Raw genomic sequence first — 24,505 nt, forward strand, 5'->3', positions numbered from 1 at the left:
GTTTTTTTTCCTGAATAGAGTGTGCCTGTGGGTCTTTTGATACAAAAACATCATTGTAAACTTGGGTTGACCCTTGCATGTTGCTTTGCCCTTAAGAGTTAAGATCTATGCTGCTTGAAGCTAGAAATTTCCTATATACATTCTGCATAGGGGAGAATATTTAACAAAAAAACCCATTTGCATTATTGCTGGTATTTTTTCGACTGGGTGCTAGAGAATTGCACTTCTCTCTAAATATATTTGTGATCGAAAAAGCTAACCCGCCACAGTTTCTTTTCATGATGACACATCAACTTTCTCCTTTTTCTATTTCAGCCCCTAAAGCTGATGACCAGCCTAAGACCTGCAGCTCTAAGCAGTTTGTGTGTAAGGACCAGGTGACCTGTATTTCCAAAGGCTGGCGCTGCGATGGGGAGAAGGACTGTCCAGATGGCTCGGACGAATCGCCAGATATCTGTAAGTATGCCTGCCTGCATGAAAGTAGCTACTAAAACTGTCTCGCGGCAGGCATGCGTCCTCGGCTCTCGTGTTCTCTCCAAGCTGTTGGTGCAGGGCAGTGCAGACTAGTACTGGTTTTACTCAGTTTTGTTTACTCAAAATTGCTGTTTTGCAAATCAACCTTTTTCATGTCGCTGCAGTGTTGTTGTTGCATACGATGTTACATTACATCCAATTCACTACCTCTAAATGGCTTTGAAAAGACAACAGCACAATGTTCAGACAGTTTAATTTGGACCTGAATAAGAGGGTGGGTTATGCCCTTTCTACGAAGGACACAGGCTCGCAGTGTGTGCTCTGGGCTGCTCTGCTGAATTATAGCTCTAATTATGCGGCCGTGTTTAGTCTGAACGTTCAGGGATGTGTCTGCTCTTGTCTGGCCTCTTGCGGGATCAGTGCAGTCCCTAAGAGTCTTGTCCCAGCCACTCACATCTGTCAGCCTCTCCATCCTGCCATCCCATCCATAAACTCTCCCTGGTAAAAGCCTTCCCTCTGTTTATATGCAGGCGCTAATGGTGATTTTACTGTCTGCATGTGCCACACCTTACATCTGTCATGCCACAAGCATTCTCACAATAGTCTGGCGCGCAGAGACAAGCAGCTGACACCCAGCATTAAGGGACTTGTTATTGTGGGTGAAAACACCGTTAGGTATTAACACGTAGGATTAGGGATTGAAAATGTGTGAGACAGCGGAGGATGACAAGATGTAGCATTTTCTATTTCAGGGCTAAAATACGAGAGTGAAGCTGAATGGAACAAGCGTGAATTTGCAGAAGCTGCGACCTCCATGCCAAATTTCACCCTCCTAAGGCAAAAACTGTGGCCGCCAAAGGGTGGGGAAATTTTTGTGGACTGTGCAACCAGCCAACTGACAGAGCAAGCTATAGAGCTGCTGGTTGCAGCTCATAAAAAAAGTTCTGTCATCTCCTCTGTCACTCCTCCTCTGCCTATATTTATTGATTCATAATTTACTGCCAGCAGCTTCATTTTAAATTTAGAAAGTCATTAAATTTTGTCTCAAATAAATTGCTGAATTATTTTTCCAAAGGGACAGAAAATGATCAATTGTAGTTTTGTAAATAACAGCAATCACAGAACGTGAGCAATTTTCTTGAAGTGTGACCCACATAATTCACTCAAGCAAGCTGCGGCCATTCAATTTCTGCCCCTTTCTACTATCCAATTGAACTGAATGAATTTTCCATAGCACTTATGTAATTTGGTGACACAGACAATGGTGTGATTCATCTTCTGCATGGAGAGATGGAGAGCAGTGTTTCACCCGAACATCAAGATATGTTCTGCTCAATTACCCACTTCCCATGGGCTCTACTCTGCCTGTCAATTTACTTTTAGTTATGGCTCTTCTCTATTCATGTAAGTTTCTGAGGCAGTCATAATAAATATGTGTTACTGCAATTAATGCACTTTTTCTCCGTACAGTGCTATGTGTTTGCAGTCTAACAAGCACAGTCAAAAGGCGAGGCGCCTTTTAAGTATCACAATGAAAGGCAGCCAGACTGTGATTTTATCCTCAGACGTTTAGTTGATCCATCCATTAAATGTGAGTAGTGTTTGGAAAGGAGCGCTGCAGATAAAGCTGCAGAGAGAATGGGCCTGAGCCAGCAGAGATGGAGACAGGAGAGTTTGGAGGAGTACGGCTCTGAAGGTTATTTAAAATCCTGCTCTGACTCAGAGGAATGCAGACGTTTTTTTTTACTTTTTATCCTAGCTTTTCCATTCAGGGGGTGAAACAGTTTTCAGGTCATCAGCCCGCGCAATGGGAAGCATTATAACAGGCGACCTGACCGGCATGCCGTAAACAAGGCTGCTCTTAACTGAGCTGTTAGAAAAATAGTAGATATAAAGGCAGGCCAAACATTGATCCATCTGAGAGGGAGGACGGAAATCTGGATCAACTGGGGAAGTTTTGTGTTGATGCAATTTTGTACTTTGAAAGTTCAAGGTGTCATCTGTTTATCCATTGCTCTTTTTACTCAGCCGCAACGTTTACAACAGCAGTCAAACTTTCTTTTTCAACCTTAGTTTGTCAAAGTCAGAGAATTCCAAAAAGATTCCCTGCTCTTTAGACTTTTGTCCCAACACGCCCCCTGAACACAGTCAATTCTATGCGTTAATGTTGATGGGAATTAGAGTTGTGCATGATGCTATAATTACGACATTATCTCCAGTTCAAGTTAATTACTAACTACAGGCTTGGTTTACAAAGAGTACTCGTGGAGATTTCACAGGGCAAAAACATTTTCCTTTTATTTTCTTCTTCTTTCTCTTTTTTTATTCTTCCCCTCTCCCTCCTGTGGCAGCTTGGCTGGCTGTACTCCGATCTTGGTGTGGGATCGCCCTACAGTCTGGCCATCGTTTAAATCAGAGACTGTGACAGTGCAGGCAGCACATGCTGCCAGCATGGAGCTTTATTTCTTAAAGGAATACTTCACCGTCCAAATGATCATTTGTATGTCAACTACTCGCCCTGTGATACTTTGAATTTAGGAAGAAACTTTGTTTTTCTTGAATGCCTCCATGGTGAACGAAGAATTGTAGCAAACATAGCTGATGAATTGAAGTCATAGGGATCTGTATTAGATAACTACATCAAAATATCTGCTTATAAACTCTAACACTAAGTCTCATTTATCCAGTTGTATGCTCCATACTTTCCCGAAACAAGGATTTTTCCACTAAAATCGTAATATTTGAAACACTGATGAATAAATAGTGCAAGCGCACTGCAGGCTGGCCATGCAAAAGTGTTTTAAATAGTAAGGTTTTTAAAAAATGCAGGAAGTACTGAGCATACGGCTGGATAAATAAGACTTGGATTATACAGAACAAGCTGTGTGAGAGTTGGTAAACTGATGTTGTGATATAGATTTGCTGTTATTAAACTCAACCCCTTTTACAATAATTAATCAAGATTTTTTTTTTTTCATTTTTTGGGGAATCTTTGTTCACTATAGAGCCATAATAGAAAAACAAGGCTTTCTTCATGAATTAAATGTAACACAGGGGAAGTAATAAATGTACAAATGATCATTCTGAAGATAAGGTTTTCCTGTAAATAGATTTGAAAAGGATACTTGTGAAAACAAAAATCTTTCTGCATCATTCAACTCATCCTCAAGTGCTTCGATGAAAACCACACAATGACTGTAGCTAATTTGGCTGAAGCACCAGGTTTATTTATGGTAAATGCCACCTGTTTAGTTTATGATGATCATGAATTCACTTGCTGTCAGTGGTGGGTGTTGTAAATGTGTACCTTTGTCTGGCGTGATTCTTTGATCTACACCTCTGGTACCCATGCTGGAAGAAAGTGCACTCCTCAGTATCATACTGTCTGGAGGTCTAATTGCCTGTCGTTCCCAAACCATTCATCTGGGCTGTAATTATGTTGAGGAGCTAAAGACAGACTTCTGCCACAGTAGTTGGGTTTTATCGTTGCATCCTATGAGGCGTTGACATGCTGTGGTTGAAGTGGCAATTGATGCCAAGGGTCAGTGTTGCATCCTTTAGCCTGTGGGCTTGTTTATTAGGTGGGCACTGAAGCAGAGTGATGGGATGGTACGTGCATGGATGCATGTTTTTGCACACAGATCTGCATGACTTGCCATCATAAATGGATCGGTGGGGGTCTGGGCAGGTTGCCAGCTTTTTGGCCGTCATAGCCTTCAGACTCCCAGTGTGCAGCTCCCTCATATAGCCCCTAGTACACACACTCAGATAGCCATCAGCAGTCTGCCTGTACAGGCCCCTGTCTGCAGGTGTGACCCTGTCATCCTCTCCCAGGGACTCCCCCTCATTGCATGGCTTCAATTGGTTTCAGACAAGCCATTTCACCTCAATTACATACAGGCTTAGGGCTCAGGAAGTGGTTGACACGTGCCCTCAGGGCAGGAATATATGCTCTGTGTGTCTCAACGATGGTTCTCTGTAAAGGACTGTTGCTTTTTAATGCTCTGATAGGTGGTTTTGGTAGGTTGTTGAAGGGTTATCTTATGTCTATCTCGCAGAGATAAAGTGGCGTGTTGTTGATGTCAGTGCTTGGCCTCCCTCGCAGATGTTGAGCAGACAGTGTGCTGAAGTCCGCAAAGGACTGATGAGCCAAAATGTGAATTAAAACTTTGAGGTTGTGATTTTTCTTTGTGTATGCGCTGTTTTTATTATACAACCTGTTGGGTTTGTGTGCACTATTCTCCATGGAAGGTCTTTTTCTCTTGAAAAAAAAGGTTTATTGACAACAGATATGAGTATTAAAGAAAACAAAGGGTTTTTTTTTCAGAGGGGGGGTTAGGGATGGGAATCACCAGACGCCACATGATACAGTGTGTCAGTGGGAATGTAAGGTGCTGTCCTGGTCCTGCTGAGGAGCACTGCTAGCAGAACGATCAGAAAACACAATTTTTAAGCAGCAGCCAATAATGTAAGAAGATGCGAAAAAGGACTGAATTAAAGTGCACAAGTTAAAGGAGCTGATGGGATCATACTTCACTGTTGTACCTTGTATAATTCCATGTGATGAATAAATGATTTATAGATCAATAGATTGCTATATTGCAATATATTGTTATTTATGACCTTTTTTCAGCTGAAGATTGTGAAGCTTAAAACTTGTCAAAGTTTTCAAAGGTTTGACAACATCTGCTTTATCTCATAAGATAACATCTGTTTTATATCATAAGTTGACGATGTCAGTATGTGTATCTAGTTTTAGTCTTTTTTATTGTGGCAAAATGTATGTAGTGGATTGAAAAAGCAAACGATTCCACATTGTAGTAGGCTGAAAGGATTTCATTTGTGTTAGCAATGTTAATTATGTATAGAATAAAAAAGTCAATACTTTGCATCAATTTTTCAATACAGTTTTGCTCCATAAAATATCCTGATATATGTGCTATATTGACTTTTTCTCCCACCCCTATTTCGCATTGATTTAACTTCTTTTCAGCTCTTTATTTATCGGCTTAGTTATGGAGCGATTGAGGGTTTTAAGGATGTTAATTTAGTATTTTACAATAAAAACTAGCTAAAAGTTTTGGAGATGGTTCCATATTTCTCTGCTAAAATCTTCCATCTCACTGTATCAACAAAAAAAGGGATTTTGGCATTTTTGGCTGTTGTTAGATATAAAAGTGCTGTGTCACAACTTTCATTTGATTTCACAGCACTGTTGGAACAGTTGCAGTACAAAACACTGTCTCCATGTCTGCATCCCAAGTCTGTATGCAATTATGATTCTTGCGTGAACCACATTCACTGTGGTTGAGCCAGCGAATGGGAACAGATGTTTGAATAAGCCCTAGCATGTAAGCACTTTCTCCATCACGAGAAGTGCTTGCCATGAAGGAATCCCTTTCATCATCAAAAAAGCCTTATGCAACAATTGTCTGCGCCTAATTCTCTGTTAGACTTTTTAGCCCCTGATTTAGCATGAAAATGTCCGCAGGAGGACTTCCAAGCAGGGGGTGAAATGCATCTCAATCATGCAAATAACGTTCCCTTTCTTTTCCCACGCAGTGCTATCCACTTTCATTCAGGGGGAGAAAATGAGCTGATAACTCAAGAGTAGTTAACACTTGCAAATGCAAGCCACTCCCTGTGCTCGTACTGTCAGGCTGTCATTAAAGTGGTCTCTAAAGGCTACAAGAAGTTGTGCGCTCGCATAGTCGCATACAAATTCGTTTGTTTTACCTTACTGATGCTTGAAAGTAATTTTGAGGGGATATACCTTGGAATGCAGTTTCATAATGAAACAGAGGGACCCTTGGCTGAAGAGGCTGAAAGCATTTAATGTAACAATGGCCAAATGTGGACCCTGAAATCCAGACACACACTTTCATGTTAAGCTTCCAGTAGACATGTACTTTCATGTCCTCAACAGGACAGTCCACTCACTTCAAAGAGTTAGTCTGATGTAACAGTAGTGGCAAGACACTGTGGTCAAAGCAACTCCCAACACACTACCACATCATGTCCCTTGGCCCACACGCTCTGGCCCGTGTCAGTGGAGGCCGTGGCCTGGGGCCCGAGCTGTTGGGGAGGTCTGATGGCAAGATTGAGTTATCATCTCGGTGCAGCTGCCTGAGGCGGCTGTAGGCCACACAACAAGGTTATCTGTCCATCTCTTGCCCTCAAGTCCCCTCTGGACGCTCGCCAGCCTGCTCCTTTGTCCGGCCCATCTGACTGTCATGCCTCAGCAGCCTCTCCAAGACGACCAGGAAGAGCCGACTGCTAAGGTGGTGGGATGGGATGGAGACATGGAGCGATGGGGAGAAGGGATGATCCTACAGGAAAAGCCTTTGTACGGGTGAAAATGAGCAGATTAGCATTTAGGCTGAGGAGGAAAATGGAAATGGCTTTGTAAAGCGCTGATCCATTCTCTGTAGTAACCGCCTTTTACAGTGAAGTTGAGGTGGGGAGGGGGGTTCTTTTCATAGCCTATAGTCAGTCATGTAGCTGTACTCACAGGGGGCACCATGCAGGGGCAGGAGGGTCTGTAGTGGCAGCGGTTGACACACTGCTTCCACAGAGGAAGGAGCAAAGCCCTGTAAATCCCTCTGGTCTGCGGCCCTGAGCCCTCCTCAGCTTCACCGGCCTATCAACAGACAGAGAACACAGGGCTTTCTCACGCCACACAGGCACCACTTCGCTTTCTCTGCTGTCTCCTCCACGCCCTGTCTCCTTCTCTCCCTCTTTCTTTCTTTCCTGTGTCCTGCTGTCTTCCTCTCCGTCTGTCAAAGCAGGCGGAGACGCTAGACTCAAGTCATCTCTGTTCCTCATATCTCATCTCCAGTCTTTCCTCTGGTGTAATTGCCTCACAGCTTTCCTCCCCTGGTTGCAGATGGTTTGTTGGTTTGTTTTCGTTAGCTGTCTTTGTGTGTTACTTTGGGGAAATGGTCTGCGGTGCATTTTACGCAGTGACAGTTTGATTGTGTTTGAAGCTGGAGACCATACTGTATTACTCTGTGGCACCACATTTAACAGACTTAAATGTCTGAACAAGCTAAACACAGATTTAATAGATTTGCATTGCTGTTTTACTGGAAGAAAACGCAGCTTTAAGTGATACTCCACCAAGATTTATCCTTTTTAAGTGTCAAATACTCACCCCCTGCAGGGTTTAAAGGTTTCTGTAAAACATTTGCAGTTTGTAAAAAAAATAAGTGGAACTAGTCAGATCAAATTCATGTCAATTGATTATGATGGTTTGTGTGGGATAAAAAAGATTTCAAAGAAAGGGAAAAAATCTGACAATGCTCATAGAAAATCTACAAACTATTTATTTTAGTACAATAGTGTTGCCCCCCGATACCCCCTGACACTCCCTCACTTTCAAGCTGCTCTCCAGTATAGACAGTTATTGACCCAGGGTGAGAAAAATGTTGCACATTTCCAGTCTGTCGTAAGTGTAGACAACCCACATTAGCTCAGAGGACTAACTTGGCTTGTTTACTATAATGCATGAGTACCACTTGACTGACATATTTCTGAGTCACTTCCAGCCTTAGTTTTATTTTGTTTTTTTTAAACCATGATCCATGTGTCAAGGATCTCTGTAGCTGATTTCTTTACCTAAGAGACCTGATTACATTAAAGTGCAATAATTCACAGCAGAATGCATTTGCAAAATTTCTTCATTAACTGAATTGTCTTGGGTGATTGTTATTCATATTCATACTTTAAGCTTATGGTGAGCATGTTGGAAAAAAGAGCACATCATGTCTTGTTTCAGTGAGGGCACAATGTGCTATACTATATGTCTGGACTGTTGGTCCTGTGAGCTGTGGCTGCCTCAGTAGGGTTTGGCATGGCCATGTGCTTGTTGTGCATGCTGCTGTAAAGTGTGATTCCAGAGCTGGGAGAGTTAGTCAGTGGGCAGGCCTGCCTGTCACCCCGCACAACATATTCATTCGAGCTGACAGCAGACTTTATGGGAGTCAGTCAGGGGCTGGCATGGAACCCGAAGAGCAGGAAGAAAAGCAGGCTTTTATGCTGAGGACAAAAGATCGACAGGGGATCCAAATTTAAGGTCATTGCATAACTACGAGAACTTGGGGTGGGGGATGGTGGGGTCCAAAGGTTGAGGTGTTGGAGGGAAGCTAGCATTTGGAGAGACTATCCTTTCTGGTTGCAACAATAATGCCTAGTGCCAGTCAGAAAAGTTAGTGGAACCCAGAGCCACAAGTGAGGCTCTCTGTATTGGGGGAATTATTTGAAGGTGACACAGGTAGTGATGCATTACCTAAATCCACACTGTGCTCAGGGAAATGAGTAATATTGTCTTTGCACAAAGTCATATTTCACTCCAAAGAGTGTGAGCTGCAATTTCAAAAAAGCTGAACACAAGTTCTGCATAATGACTCATAATTTACAATGTTTTAATCATTATGAATCCCAGCGATACATAATATGTGATTCTTATAAGAGAGACAGAGAGAGATAACGCAGCAGATTGGAGAAAGATTTTCAACAATTAAGATCCCTGAGGACACAGTGGGGATATGCTAATATCACTGTTAGCTGATCACACAGTTTAGTGCAATAATGTAATTATCTTCACTCTGCCCTCTAATAGGTGTGAGGGTTGTAATTTCCCCTCTTTTTCTTTGTCTGTTATCCACGGCACTGCCAAACTTCTCACATTGTTCTCACTTGCAGTGCTTTTGTCTCCAAGGCTGCCAAACTCACTGAAGAGTCTGCACTATCCCAGTGAAGCGACATGTTGAGTTTTTCTTAAATTTTGCTCTGTCAGAATTATATCCCTTCAAATTCTGCAGCACCTGCTAATGATACTTTAAGGCAAATGATACCTAATTTAATCGACAGAGCGCTCCTGTTGTATTATCCTGATTGCCATGTCAAATCTTCATTTTTCAAAATGATTTCTTTCATATGTATTCGGTTCTCTTTGTGGTACCTTATTTGTAGTTTTGTCTGCGCTGAAGCGAGAGAAGGAATGGTTTCAGAAAGGCACCTGGTTGCAAATCGAAGTGGTCTCACATTTCTCTGTTGTGGCCCTGCACAGATGGAGATGATTATCATTTTATAACCTTATCTATGTTTCATGGAACTTTTAAAGAGAGTTGCAAAGCATTTTACAAAGAGTAAAAATAACAGCAAAAGTAATACCAGCGTGGTAGGAAATTTAAGCCACGGGATGATAGATCTTATCTCTTGGTTTCATACAAATCCTGGCAGTTGCATTTTTTATAGGCTGAGAGCGAGGAGGCACTTCTGACTCAAGGCGAGGCAAGAACATAGGAATTTGCTGGATTAAGTATGATAATAAAACATATGAATTACTTTGTCCAGATCAGTGAATTGTAAAGTAAATTTTCATTTTGGAAATGCTCTTTTATTTAAATGGGGATAGTAGATCTGTCAGCCTGGTGAAATATGAACCGAATGATTCGTCTGAAGGTTTAAGCAGTTCTGCGACATTTAAAATTTAATATTTTAAGTTCAGGTTGTGAGTCGCTCCAATTTAAGTGATGCATTTATTTTCACATATAGCAATAAAAATGCATGCTGACTGGCAACTACATGACATGCCACAGAAACATGTAAATTGAGAATTAAATGGAGCTGAAAGCTGAAACTCTCTAATGCAAGTTAAGGGTTAAGATGAAGTTGCCTGTGTTAGCTGTAAATAGAATGAGTACTGATTTCACTGACAGGGTAAAAATTAACCCAGAAGCAGGGCTTAATCTAGAATAGTTTATGATGTTTTAGAATTAGAATTAAGAAAGGATCATAATTTTGATAAGGACACTTACAAATTTAAAGTTGACTAAGACTCAGCTGAACAAGACAACCACTTGTGTAAGTCCTCATTCAGTCAGGAAAAAAGATCTCAAGTGACAGAAAGAAATAATTTCACACTATCTAGTGTTTTAACTTGTTTAAGTATATTTTAACCAAAGGCAATCTGATAAAAGCAGGAAGTAAACTCAAACAGACATGTCAAAAAGCACAATTTACACTCATAAATACATATGGAAAATCCTGTTGTAAAGGACTGCTGTTGTAATAATGATATATTTTCTGTGTTCGTAAGTCAATGTTCTCTTTATGCTCTGCAAATGATTATATGCTTCATTCAAGTATGGATGAAACAGAAGCCCTAAGTTTCGGGTTCTCAGTATTATCTCCCTTTTCAATCTGAGTATGTAAAGAAGAGACAAGGATAAAGTTCAGTCTTTTAATCACAAATTATATATTTCCACTGAGCAACAGTGCTTGAGGACTGTAAAAATACGCTTTCTACTCCCGATTAGGGATGGGATGATATATGATTTTGTTGCGGGTCACGATTTCAAAACAAAACAAAACAAAACAAAACAAAACAAAAACAACACTCACAATTAGGAGATAGTAGTGAATTTTCATTATTGGGATAATTATGAATACTGTGTCCAGCAGTGCCCAAAGAGACATCTGGGCAACCAACAATAAAGGAGACTCTGCAAAAACAGGCTGCATATGCACCAACCTCAAAAAATGAAAAAAAAACACCTTATTTGAGATTTAGCGTGATTTATTTCAAAAGATGACAAAGCCTGCCTTTGTAATGATTGTTAGATTGTTGATGTTTACTAAAACATATTTGTGTCCTATCTGTGATGCAATACAAATGTTTGCTTCCTAACAAAGTGTAATGAAATGTGATTCCAGTATGTTTTAGTGCAGTTTTAACAGATTCTAGCCTGTTTTGATGATTATCAGGATAATATTGTAAATTGCAATTATTTTGACCAGGATAATCATGACATTACATTTTCATATTGTCTCATGCCTACTCCCAAAACATTTATAGAAACCCAGATAGTTTATTTCTTGTTCTCCTCAGCATCTGGGGTGGAGCGAGTTTAGATGGGAACAGGACGTCTACACAGTCTATACAGCCAGAGGCTTCTGGGAAGTTTCCAAATTCATGGAACTGTAACTTGTAGTTGGCTTTGCCTTGAAGCATCTTGATGTAATGATCTTTCAGTTCAGAAAAGGCACTGCAGACTTGATATATTACTTTACATGGGCTACTGTTGCTTCACTGACACATAAATCTACAGTTTGACAGTGAAAGGTGTCAAATGGTAGATGTCAAAAACATTAATGTTCAGGAGCAAAAGGAGGTCTTCCTGTTTATGACAACAATGCAATTCTGGGCTCCAGTAGTAAAATGATCTACTCTAAATTGTCTTTGCTCCTGCCTTGAAGTACTTATCTGGATGGTGATGTATGCTGGTCTTTATAGAAATAGTCCAAATAAAATGTGCTGAATGTAGGCCTTTTTTGAGAAAACAATTTCACCTAATTTGGTTTAAAAGGCTGTTTTAATTGTTTTGGAGAACCCAAACCTAATATCCAAGAAATTTCAAAAGAAACAAAACAAAACAGTTGCCAAAAAGGATAGTTGTTCACTGTGTAACAATGACTAGTTGATGCTGTGAAGTTTGAATTTCTCCAAATCCCACTTTGGCTCAAATCAATTGTGTTGTTGCATCTTTATTTTAAACATAGGAGAAAAACAACTTGAAAGCAGACCTGTAGTTTTAAAAGTCAGCAGCTAAAAAATACATTATCTCAGCTTGTGTTGTGTGTGAGTGTGTGTGTGTGTGTGTATGTATGTGTGTGTGCGTAAAGACGGAAGAAGTTGTGCTGTATTCTTTCTCTTCAGATTTGCACAGTAACGCTCTGCTTCCACTGACAGATGACGCAGGAAATGGCTACTGCCAGTATGAGGGGAGCTTATTGTAATACACTGCCAACAACTTCCCAAACTGGAGCAGGGAGTACAGGGTTCATCTCCATTGTCCCTCCTGCAAAGTTATTTAATCCTCTATATTGTCCTTTCTATCTAGTTTTCTGCTGCTGGTCCCTATTCAGCTTCTGCCAAGGTATTACTGTGTTGTGGAACTCAAACAATTCATTCCGGCTGTTGTGTATCGCTGGCAGTTGTTAGTGTGTTTCCAAAAACTTGCTGCTGCCTGGTGAGTGGAAGGGGGAGGAGAGGGTGTGATGGAAAGTTGTTGTCTCTTCAGTCTTCTGGTAGCTTCAGTTTGCAGGCGCATGGTTTCTGGGGCGAAGTGTATTTCAGACTTTATTTCAGAGAATTAGTTTATCTGACTGTCAGCTCAGTCCTCAACACATCAGTTTCTGTCAAATGTGCTTATTGTATGCCAAGTTGCAGAGACACAGATTTGTGCAGTGGGTGTCATTCAGATGACTTTCACCATGACTCGTCTTTTATACTCACAGAAAATTGTTGACAAATGATAAATTCTTGGCAGGGTTTCATTCCCAGTGTGCATGGCAGTTTATTCTCGGTACTGCAGTTTATGCAGAAATCCCCAGGTTGGCAGTTTATTGAATGTAAATCAGGCTGGCTTAGAGGCCGAGGCTGCAGGAGGGCTGCTAATATGCTAGCATCCCCCAGATGGAAGAGCTCTCCCTCTCCCTAAGCCCAATGTATTAGAAGCTAATTCTCTGTTCGAACGTGGCACATTTTCCAAACAGGCTGCTGTGGTGGGATCATTATGGAAGCTCTTGTCACTTTAAGGTACTTGTTTTAACTGAATTACATTTTTTGATCTGTGTGCGGTTACTAATCTATTGGATGGATAGAGAGGACTTACAGGGAATGCTTGTGGTTTTCTTCAGGGAGTGCCGTCGTGCAGGCAAATGTTCTCCCTCATAAGTCTTTATGGACATCCACACTTTAATTCATTTGATGGCACAAGAATATGAGAAAGATGTATTTTTTACTTTGCTCTAAGACCTATTAACTTCTCACATTTCAACTGCATGTGCATGACACAGAGACAAACTGAATGTCAAGTAAATTGTATTTTTGTTACAGTACAACAATCTCTGTCCTCAGAGACTTGAGGCAGAATTATGGGTCAAATGAACTGCATTTTGTCACACTGAAGACTTTGTGTATGTCCTATTCTGCAGGGGGCATCTCAAACAGGTTTGCAGCTCAGCCTGCACAAATTCAGCCATCATCCTCTCAAAGCCTCTCTCAGCATCGTACATAACCCGCAGAACTCCACAGATCGTTTCCTGTGAAGGCAATGAACTTTATTTTCTCTGCTTCTAGTGTTTTTCTAAAATGGGTCAGCAGATGTTAGAGAGAGAGAAAGGGAACGAGGTGGAGGAGGAGGAGGAGGAAGAAGAAAAACAGCCAAAGCAAACTGTTTGCACTGCAGTGTGGGCTGAGAGGAGAGATAGAGAGAAGAGTGGGAGAGAATGAAGGGAAGAGACTGCATCTACTGTATGTTCTGCTGTGATGCAAAAAAAAAAAAAAAAATCCCTGCTTTTTGGACCAGAGGAGATCACGTTCTGTCCTTTACCCTCCACACCCCTTTGGATTCAATTTATCGTCGTCAGTGTTTACTTTTGTGATTTTCTGCCAAATAATCACATTTGCAGACCATACTTCATGGCTTTGTCATACTGCACACATTTAGGGTGTACACAGTGATGCATGAATGCTCATATGTCACATGTGCATAATAACCCACTCTTTGACACATGCAGGGAACATTCAGTGCTAAAAAGTCTGAACCCTTTATCTGCCCGAAGGTCACTACAATTTTATATTTCAGTGTAAAATTTAACCTGTTAGCTTTTGTTCCACCGCAACAATGTATTGTAGAGATTGTTTTCTAAATTGACTTTGTAATGCTGATTGATGATACTGTCCTCACAACATGAGAGAAATCAATTTAAAGACTAGAAGCCTTCTTTAGTGAGGTAAGACAGCCAGTTTAAAGACACACTCTGATTTCCTCAGTTGTTTAATCCAATGTTGAGGACCATTTGAAAATCATTTTGACCACGTTTCATCATACAGGTTACACATAGGGTGGAGGGCGATTTTGATGTAGAGTTACAACCATTAAATCAACTATTAAATTCATCATAAACTAATCTGATAATTGATTGAGTGAAAATGAATGAGTATTTTTTAAGACAAAAAAGTGAAAATGCTCTGATACCACCTTTTAAATATGAAAACATTTCCTGGTTTCTTTACTCCTCTGTGACAGTAGACTGAATATCTTTGGGTTGTTGACAGATCTTGAGCTATGATAAAGAGTATTAATAAGATTTGAATTAAAATATCAGACATTTTCTAACTGCTGTGCTGTTAGGGATGCTTTTTCTTTTGGTCATGACTGAGATCTTTAAAGTGTAATAATATCTACAGGTTAAAGGGCCCAAAACAAGGGATTCAGCCTTACCTATAGCCACAGTCCAACCATATAAATATCTGTGTGGTGGTGCTGTTTTTAATAGTTTTATCAAGCCATACACACACATTTCAAATTCATCACATTTTTGTTGCATTTAAAGAGGTTCCTTTGACCAATGTTAATTGTTGCATTTCGATTCTTTATATATTCTGTTTTGTGCTGCTGTTCGCTTACACGTGTTGTTCTTGTTTTCCAGGCTCACACAACAGGGTGAACCAGTGTCCTGTCAATGAACACGGGTGCCTGGACGCGGACGTGTGTCTTCATATGAGCAAACTGTGCGATGGAGTTCCTGACTGCTCCGATGGCTGGGATGAAGGTCCTCACTGCAGAGGTAATGAACACACAGAGGCATACATACAGACACATCTGCTAACTCCCACTTATCGGACTTTGTTGTGGGTCAAAAATGACCGGCCAGTTTCTTCTTGCTAGCATCTCCTTGTCTTCCCATCCAAAACTATAATCTCTATCCAATAATCTCCTCTATTAGGCCCTTTAATGAGCTGGCCTGCTTCTGGCTTGTGCAATTACAATGGAATTTCTCTTTCTGGGGAAAAAAGTCATTAATTTATCAATCAGCTCAGCTATGAGGCTGCTTCTCCAATCCCTTTGGGAATGATGAGCATTCAGCCAGGATGCAGCTGGAGAAGAATCCCATCAAATCCTCTACTATTAATTAGAGTCGATAGAGGAATGAGCGATGGAACATATTGGGTCCATAGTGTCGGTCTTTGTTGCTGCAGACAAAGGAGCAAACACTGGCAGCCTACAGAGGATTGCCTCAGTATTCAACAAGGCAATCCTCAGATACAGCTGTCTGAATTGCTGCCCGTTAATAGTTGCAATAACTCATGTTGGGTAACATGCTTTTAATTTCTGTTGAGCACACCTGTGTATCTGTCTCTTATTTTGCTTGTTGTAGTAGTCATGCGCTGCGCTTCAGTGTCAAATCCCTTTTCCTGGAATATGAAATCACTTAATCAAATATTTACAATCAAGTCTCAGTGGACCAAAGTCCTGGAACATGGGTTGCTCTGCCAGGCTGTCAAACAGTGTCCATAATCGTGGATCACCTTATCTCTTCTGCTTCATTTAAAGTATCAATCAAAGTTTATGTTGTCTATGCCAGTATCTGCAAGTGTAAATTTGAGTCATTGTAGATAATTTAGGTTGGTTTAATGTGGTCTTGAGTTGTGTTTTTTTATCTATCTAGCCAGCTTTATGTGTTTTAAAGGAGGTGTATGCTGCATTCAGAGCATTGATATTGCAGCTTACAGCTATTTGCTAAGAAAAGATATAGTGGAGTAATGGTGTCCTGAGCAGAGAATGAAGGCACACTCCCTCTTAAGCCCTTTTTACACAGAGACGGCACTATAGGGCCACTATGAAGTCCCTTCTCTATGCTGCCATTGCATTTTTACAAAGAACCAAACAAATGCAGCTTCATGTCACTCCAGAGTGTCATTTTAGACAGCATGGTGGCATGGCAGAAGCAAAAGAGGTTTGAAGGACGTGACATTTAACGCAACAGCATCAGACTCTAATTTGAAACACAACATAGGCATTTGCAATGCTTTATAATAACATGTCAACATCAATCATTTACTGACACCGTTATATGGTGACTGATCTCATTATTTTCCTAATTTGCAAACATTTACAGCAGCTGTCTTCTTCTTTGAGTTAGCTACTAAGTTGCTAGCTGCTCTTTGAATCTCCCATGGTGGGTCGCATGCATACCGCTCAATTAAAACGTCACACCTGTCCCGTCCATTGTCCCATCCTGCAGGCTGTCCCTTTTACATCGACCTTGATTCAGGTTGTAACTAACTAATTTGCTCGCTCAATAGTGAGACAACTCTGTCCCCCTAATCCACGATCGTAACTTTGAAACAGAGGGTTGAGGCAGCACAACAGCGCAATATTACCACCTTGAACAGGCAGTGTAAAAACGCCTCAGTGTGTTGGAATCCAAGCTTCTCTGTTGTTTTTTGGGGCAGACCATCCAGCCTAGGACTGGGCAATATAACAATATAATAATAATAATAATTATTATTATTATATCAAGATATGAGATAATATACTGAATATTTTCATATCGTGATATGGTGAAATGGTGTTTTTTCCTGATTTTAAAGGTTGCATTACAGTAACATGATGTACTTTTCTCAACTCATCAGACAGTTTTACTTGTTTTAATACTTGCCTTTACCCACTTAGTCATTATATCCACATAACTAATAATTAAAAAAAAAAAAATGGAATTGTGATAACATTTTTTCAAAGTACCAATTGTCATTCCTTCAATATTGTCACATCAAAAAGGGAGCTCAGTCAAAAAAAAAACTAATTGTGATGTTTGATTCTGTCTCCCAGTTTTAGCATTAATAAAGCACTTTGAGAAGATTAAAAATATCGAGATATATCCTGTATGGAGATATTGCCTAGAAAATATCACAGTGTAATTTTCAGCCCATATTACCCAGCCCTAGTTCACCTTGTGTGCATGTTATTGCGTGTGAGTCGCTGTGTGTGTGTATTCCACTGGCTGGATAATCAGCATCACTCTCCACTGCACTCATACAGTGGTTACCACTAAAATAGGGATTGTGGCAGCATGGAAGCATGGCGCCCACCCTCTAGTCCCCACCAAGGTTAATAATAATGCTCTGTCAGCACTGTTGCCGTTGTTAGCAGTGTTTATGGAGCTAGCAGCGTTTGCTGCTTGACGCTGGCTCAGCCACTTCCATGTTGGGAACTGTGTGCAGACAATCCTGCGCCAGACTCTGAATCATAGGTATGCTCTAAATGTTGCATACAGCTCCTTTAATGCCATTTTTTCTACTCTATTTCTGTTTATTTTTCCCATGTAATTTTTTTCTTCTCTTGACACTTGACAATGCAGTAGAGTTGTCTTGTTGGAGTTGGACTACCCTGTATAGATTAAGTCTGAGTGAAAAAAATAGATTCTCTACATGAAGTTAAATTATAACATTAAAAAGGTGTAGTGCATTAGTCAGAGCATTTACGTTTGACAGGGTTTGTCCTGAAGAGCAGGAGCACTGTTTGGCTGCTGAAGTGGACAGTTGTACAGAGTGGGTGAATGTGTTAGTATCCCACACACTGGTCATCACCGCAAGACAAGCTTTTACACAACACAGTGATGATGTCATTCCATCACAACATGCACTGCCTGTCCCTGAGGACACAAGTCCAGCTGTCCTCAGTAAGTAAGAAATTGGTCACACTCCTACACGTTTCTGGCCTTGCAATGCATGCATAAACTCACATGTGCACACAAATGTACACTCACATAGTCACATTCTCGCTAATACACACCCAAACACACCCATAACCCCACATACAAACACACCAGCAGTGTGTCCAGAACTTTTGGCATTGCTGTTTGCGAGCTCCCCTCTTTTCAGGGAAAGGCCTGGACTTTCACAAGCATCCTAGTGTTTGCTTGTACAAACTGTCGGGTTGTGCAAGTATACCTGGGCGCTGATGTCTGAAAGCACACTTTGTCAGTCGCTGTGTCCAAGTAATTCTGCCAAAGTTGTTGACAAGAGTCGTTAGAAAGCGGAGTGTAGCAAGGTTAGGCAGGAATTTTATCTTGCTGAAATACATTTTCTCAGCACTTTCATAGTGTGTGGCAAGGTTCGGGACAAGTTGGTGTGTTTAGTCTGAAGGATTGATAGCAAAGGAGTAACCCAGGTGGACTCAGTGGTGCTGGGATGGGTGCTGAAGTAGATATAGACAATAAAGTTCCACAGTTCCCATACAGCACTAAACCTGACACTTGATTGTGTTTTTAGAATCAATGCAAAAGCAGGTAAAAACAAATTAGGCCATATATTCTTATGCTGTTATTGGGATTGAAAATGATTAAAGGGACAGTTCAACCCCAAATTAAAACTACATATTATTCCTCTTACCTGTTCTGCTATTTGTCGATCTAGATTGTTTTGGTCTGAGTGGCCAAGTTTTGGAGATATCTGCCATAGAGATTTATGCCTTCTCGCAAACATAATGAAACTAGATGGCACCTAACTTATGGTGGTTAAAGCGGCAAAAAATATATTTTGAAAAGTCAACAGAGATGTCTCTTTCCAGAAATCATGTGTGTGGTGGTGGTAGGTGCCGTGGCGAAAATTTTCATTACATTTTAATTCATGCCAATTAACCACAATTTCAGATACTTGGGGCTAATCAGCCAAGTTTATAACAACTCAAAAAGATGGCAAAATGTGTCCTCTGGAAAGAGACATTGCTGTTGAGTTTTTCAAATGTATATTTTGGCATATATATATATTTACTATTATTAAAATTTTTATTTTTTATTTTTTATTTTTTAATTCAATGTAACTTTTTCAGGGAATTGTCAGTTATGTTTTCTTTGTCATATGGTTTAGAGTTAAGTCTCTTCATTGACCTGCAGGCCTTCATTTGTCCATTCTCTGTCATCCTGTGGGTGGTGGGGCCTCTGTTAGAGGGCAAGGCCTTAGACCTGCCTCTCTCAGAGGTGACTGATTGATAGGGAAGAGAGAAAATGGGGTCACAGAGGTACTCTTGGGAGCTTTTCCCTTTTTCTCGCCTTCTCAAAGGGCACCCTGATTATTGTGGTGGCCCGATGCTATTGTTTATGCATGCACTAGACTTTCATTGTCCTTCATGTCCCACTAACTGTAGAATGAGAATCTGTCATAGGCGACTTCAGGCCGCCTGTGGAAAGACCACATTTTCATCTTTATTCATGAGTGAGTCTTGACCTAAATGAGTTTATTGGCTGCAGTTAGAGTTGTCTCGCATGACAAGACCTGTTTTATTGCCCCTCACTGTATTTAGAGACAGTGTTGTGAGACTGTTATATATTTCTTGACTAAAAATGGGCTGCAGATTAAAGAAAATCTGAGCACTGATTTTCTCAGGCAAGTTAAACTGTTGTGTGTTTGGGAATGTTTTGTGTGACTGAGTGTATGCTTTGTGTCTGTGTTTGGACATTTTGTGTTTGAGTATTTGTGTAAGTTTAAAGTGTCTGGGGCAGCGTGCTGCCACGATAGCTACTGTTTGCTCATTACTCAAGCCACTGGCCGGCCTGTGTTTGCATATGGTTACTTTGCCCCTTTTGACTGTGCAGCCTCTTATAGCTGCCAATAAATTCGCTTTTATACTCACAGTGGCAGAGCTATGCATCATACCTGGATATACACATCATTATTTCCTTTAAGTCTGATTTACCATCCTCAGTTCTAGCTTTTTTAGTAATGCAGCATTTACCGCCAACCTCTGTATGTGATGGACTACACCAAACAATCAATGTAGTTCCAAAGAATGAAATCGTCTTAGATTGTGCCTGATTGTTTGTTTAACTGAGCGTAGCGATCTGCTAAACTTAAATGTGATTGGTGTTCTCTAAGTTTTAATCGATGATAAGTTTGTTAAAATTATTCATATTATTATGTACAGTCCTAGAAAATTAAAATTAAAAGAAATATGGGTAGAAGGTTCATTTTAAGAAGTGGAAATCAGGTAATTTGATGGAGCCATGTAGGAAAATGGTCGGCTCCTGTCAGCTGCAGGTAGAGGACAGGGGGCATGTGTGGACTTGTTTCCAGACATTGAGAGCACAAAGGTAGGAATGTCCTGGGAATTACCTCTCTTTAAGATGTCACACACTGGAATAGCCTGTTTATAAAGTGGCTGTTTCAATTTGCGCCTTCAGTCATGGCCTCTTGATGTATAAACACAGGGAGGCTTCATCTATTTTATTTTAGATTTTTTTTTTCATACAGAAAAGGGATTAGTTTTCAAGCCACGTGATGGATAGATGAGCTGATCTTTTTAAGGAGTTAGATTTATGAAATCATTCAGTCGTTACAGTTTTTGTTGTGTAACTATGCTCATGACCTCAACACCACCCGGTCTCTGTCTCACTCAACCTGCGTCACCCCGTTGCACCCGGCCTGTCAGCCACATGATTAGATTTTAGAGGAAAATGTCAACTTTCATAAATTTTTTCACCGACTGGCCGTGGACAGTGTGGACAGTGTCCAAGAGCAGTTCTTCTTCTCTTCCTCAGCTCTTTGTTGTCTCTCCTAATGTTGTTTTTTTTTTTTTAATTGATGCAAAGAACTAAAAATCAAGGTAGTGACATACATGGCATTAAATGGAGATGGTTACATAGACAAAATGAGATAAACAGACAAAATATAATCAAGTATGATAGTGTTCTTGCTGTTATAGATATGAAAACTGCTTGTTGTTAGTGTACTGAGGGTCATTTTGAAGGGCACTCCCACGTTCATGAAAAACCTGGAAAAGGAATTCCACAGTTATATTTTGCAGGCCTGGAAAAGTCATGTCGTCATTAGTAAGATCATTGAAAGTTCTGGAAAAGTCATGGAATTTTTTTGTGCCTGATAAAATTGTTACAGTAGTCTGGAATAACATTACATGTAATGTACCATAAAGGCAAATGTATTTTCTGTAGCTGTCGATGTAACATACCTCAAATATGTATCGATGTGTGATGTTTTATTTACCATCACATAAATTTCTCCATTTTCTCCCCATGCTCTGTCTTTCCCTTCATGTATGCCAGCTAAATGAAATCATGTTTGAAAAGAATTTGAATTTGACACATTTAAAAAAACAGGCAAGTAGGGCAAGAAAAAAGTTATTACATGGAAAACTTTTGAAATTTTGTCCTGAAAATCGAAATACATATTACATAAAATACATGATATTAATAAAGTAATAAATAATACTAAATATAAATAATAATAAATACATTTTTAACCCATATTTATCCAGGTATGTCCTGTTGAGATCAACAGTGTCTTTTTTTAAGGGAGACCTGGCCAAGACAGCAGCATAAGAAAAGTTACAACAGCTGCAATAAAATATTTAAGATATATAGTAAACGTGGAAATATTAAAATAACTATGCATGACATGACAATGACAAGTACCAACTCATTCATTCACCCGTGTTCTCATGAGAGCTTAAAAATCGGGCATAGAGACCAGTTCCCCTAGTTTCAAATCCTTTTAGAGGTTACTTTGGAGCAGAGCACATAAAAGCTTTAATTCCCAGCTCAGTCAGTGCATAAGGAACAGACAAAAAAACTAAATCTTGAGATCGCAGACTATAGCTGCAGTCAGATCTCTGTTCATTCAAATAATAATAGTAATAATAATATAACAATTAAAATAATAATGATAAACAAAAAAACAAAATAAGATTTATCTCATTATCTCTAATGTTCATGCTAATTACACCTTTGCCCTTTATTTATGTCTGTTTTCTGTGTATGTGTGTTGGAAATTCCCTCAGTCATCTGCTGCTCCAGGTCACCATAAAACCGAACTAATTCCAGACAAACTTTCAGAATATGCATATCATGCATATGTTCGAGAAGGTCACGGTGGGATGCATCCTACCTTGTCATTGTCAAGCATGCCTCAAATTTTTGTCATTAAGTTAATGACATCTGTTCAATTGTGCACACAGATGTGATGTCTCCTGATGAAACTCAAGTCTAGTCAGCCTTTTCCCAAACAGCCTTATACTCTCACTCCCTGCTTCACTATAAAGAGCTATAGATAAGTGAAATTTGGGGTTGCTGTCCATGCAGTAACAGGATCAATGGCTTTGGCATGCTTGTTTAGGACTGAAGGCCTCCAGTGTGTCACTGTGTGATTTGTTTGCTTCATTCATTAACCCCTGGTCAAATGTCTAACACGTTGCTGTCGCTTGTTTGCTCAGAGCTGGAACTTTCTAACCACTCCACATCCTTAAGCCCTTTATGCACTCGTTCCCACCTCTTGTTTGCCTTGCCTTCCTCTTCTCCCCCCTCTTTCTCCCTTCCTCTCTTTTCTTCTGTATATTCGTCTTCTTTTGTTTTCTGTTCCTCTCTCTGCATTTTCGGTCCTCACTTCTCCACCCTCCTGGGCTCTTCCTGCCATCGTAGAAATACAAATACTCTCTGAGGTTACAACAAACAAAAGGATTCTTAGATTCACATTCCAGAAATTATTTTTCCCCAGACTCTGTCAAAGGAAAAATCTATCTGTCTTTTTTTTCAGGTATAAGCCAAAAAGTGAATGAAGTTAGGCCCTAAACAATATTTTTGGATGCTTGCCTTGGATGTTTCAAGCTTTTAAAAGCTGTTCATTAAGTATTATCAATATTAAAATTTATCATCTTTACATAAAATCCTATTGTAACAAATTTCACACCATAGCATACTTTATAGTTCTCATATTTGTAGAAATTAATTTTTCAACTCAACCCATTCTTTCAAAGTACTAATTCTTAAATTTGACATTATTCTTTAAATAATAGAACTATAATATAATTTAAGGGATTCCTTGAATGTCATTTTCTGTTCTCATAAAACACATCAGAAATGGATGGATATTAGTTTGCTGAGTGCTGTGAATACTTGTGTCATCACAGATGTGGATGATGATTAGAGCAATACTAATTTTGTCTATATCGCCCACCCACAGCTAGACACTCAAGAACAAAATGGAGCAAAATGACCCTGGACGGAGGTGCATTTTGTGGCTCTTTTAGCGCTCTAGTTGCCTGTGGTCTCTCACAGTGTGGGGCTCGGTGAATGGATTTGATATGGGCCACAGTGTTTGCTGGGGGACTCTTCCTTTCAGTGGGGCCACAACAAAAGGGTCATTGTGGCCCAGAGTGCCACAGGCTTTATATAATAAGAGCCCTTCACTGGTTCAATCTCCGCTCTTCACAGCCATACTATCACTAGCTACTGTACGCATAGAGTGCACATGACTATTTAGCATTTTTTTGTTGGACGCCAAGGCAATTTTCTATGCTTGTGGAAGCCTCTTTTATTTGTAGTTTTGGTAAATAGGAGTTTATGCTTGGTAAATGATGGAAGGGGAAAGTTTTATTCAAGTTTTGATTGAAGTTTAGCTCTTCAAAGATCAGCATCAGGTGTGACAGTGTTGGAAGGTTATGTGAAGGCCATACATGTGATTCTGAATATTGCTGTGGCTGCTCTCCTGGAGCTTTAAAGGGTAGCCAGGGGTTGTTGTGATGTATCACGTCAACGTCTATCTTAATTCAGAGGTAAAAGCTTGCAGAGAAGATGAGAGGAAATTCCACTTGAGGATTTTGAGTCAGAAAGAGTGACAGAAATGTAAAGAATGATGATCAGGATCATGTCTGTCCCCCTGCTGTCACATTTTGAAATTTCTGTAAAAAGTTTAGTACTCTGGGGCAGACCTACCCAGTGTGGGTCATAGGCTTGGTCTTGGAGGACCCACACATGACCTAAGTAATGACAGAGAATCAAAGAGTGTCACAACACTCTTTAATGGATAGAAGCTGTCTAAAATATGACTTTTTGTGTTGTAATATCAGATGTGTGCCACTTTCTCTACCCTACCCATTTATCTCCTCGCCTAGACACACACATCTGCATGCACATGCACACCCTATAGCTGGCAACACGAGGCAATGTGTGGATGCCTCTCTTTCATTTCCTGCCAAAAGGATGTGTCCTTGAGTTCCCTCTGGGGGCGGGAAAGAAGAGGCCCCTTAACGTGTGCGCATTCAAATCACCTCGTCTGTCACATGCACAGATGAATACACATGCATGGGCGTGTGCGACCCCCACTCTCTCTCTCTCTCTCTCTCTCTCTCTCTCTCTCTCTCTCTCTCTCTCTCTCTCTCTCTCTCTC

General features: G+C 40.3%; 1 protein-coding gene across 1 annotated transcript in view; it reads left to right on the top strand.

Annotated features, from left to right (window-relative positions):
* The window catches only part of LOC121946721 (low-density lipoprotein receptor-related protein 1), a 108,797-nt gene that overhangs the window by 17,362 nt on the left and 66,930 nt on the right, over positions 1-24,505 (top strand). The window contains exons 2-3 of the mRNA XM_042491442.2: positions 316-456; positions 14,977-15,114. Coding sequence (XP_042347376.2) covers positions 316-456; positions 14,977-15,114 — 279 coding nt within the window. The remainder of the gene's footprint in view (positions 1-315; positions 457-14,976; positions 15,115-24,505) is intronic.

The sequence above is a fragment of the Plectropomus leopardus genome, chromosome 9, assembly GCF_026936395.1.
Source record: "Plectropomus leopardus strain MGB_pleo_1.0 chromosome 9, ASM2693639v1, whole genome shotgun sequence".
NCBI classification, from domain to species: domain Eukaryota; kingdom Metazoa; phylum Chordata; class Actinopteri; order Perciformes; family Serranidae; genus Plectropomus; species Plectropomus leopardus.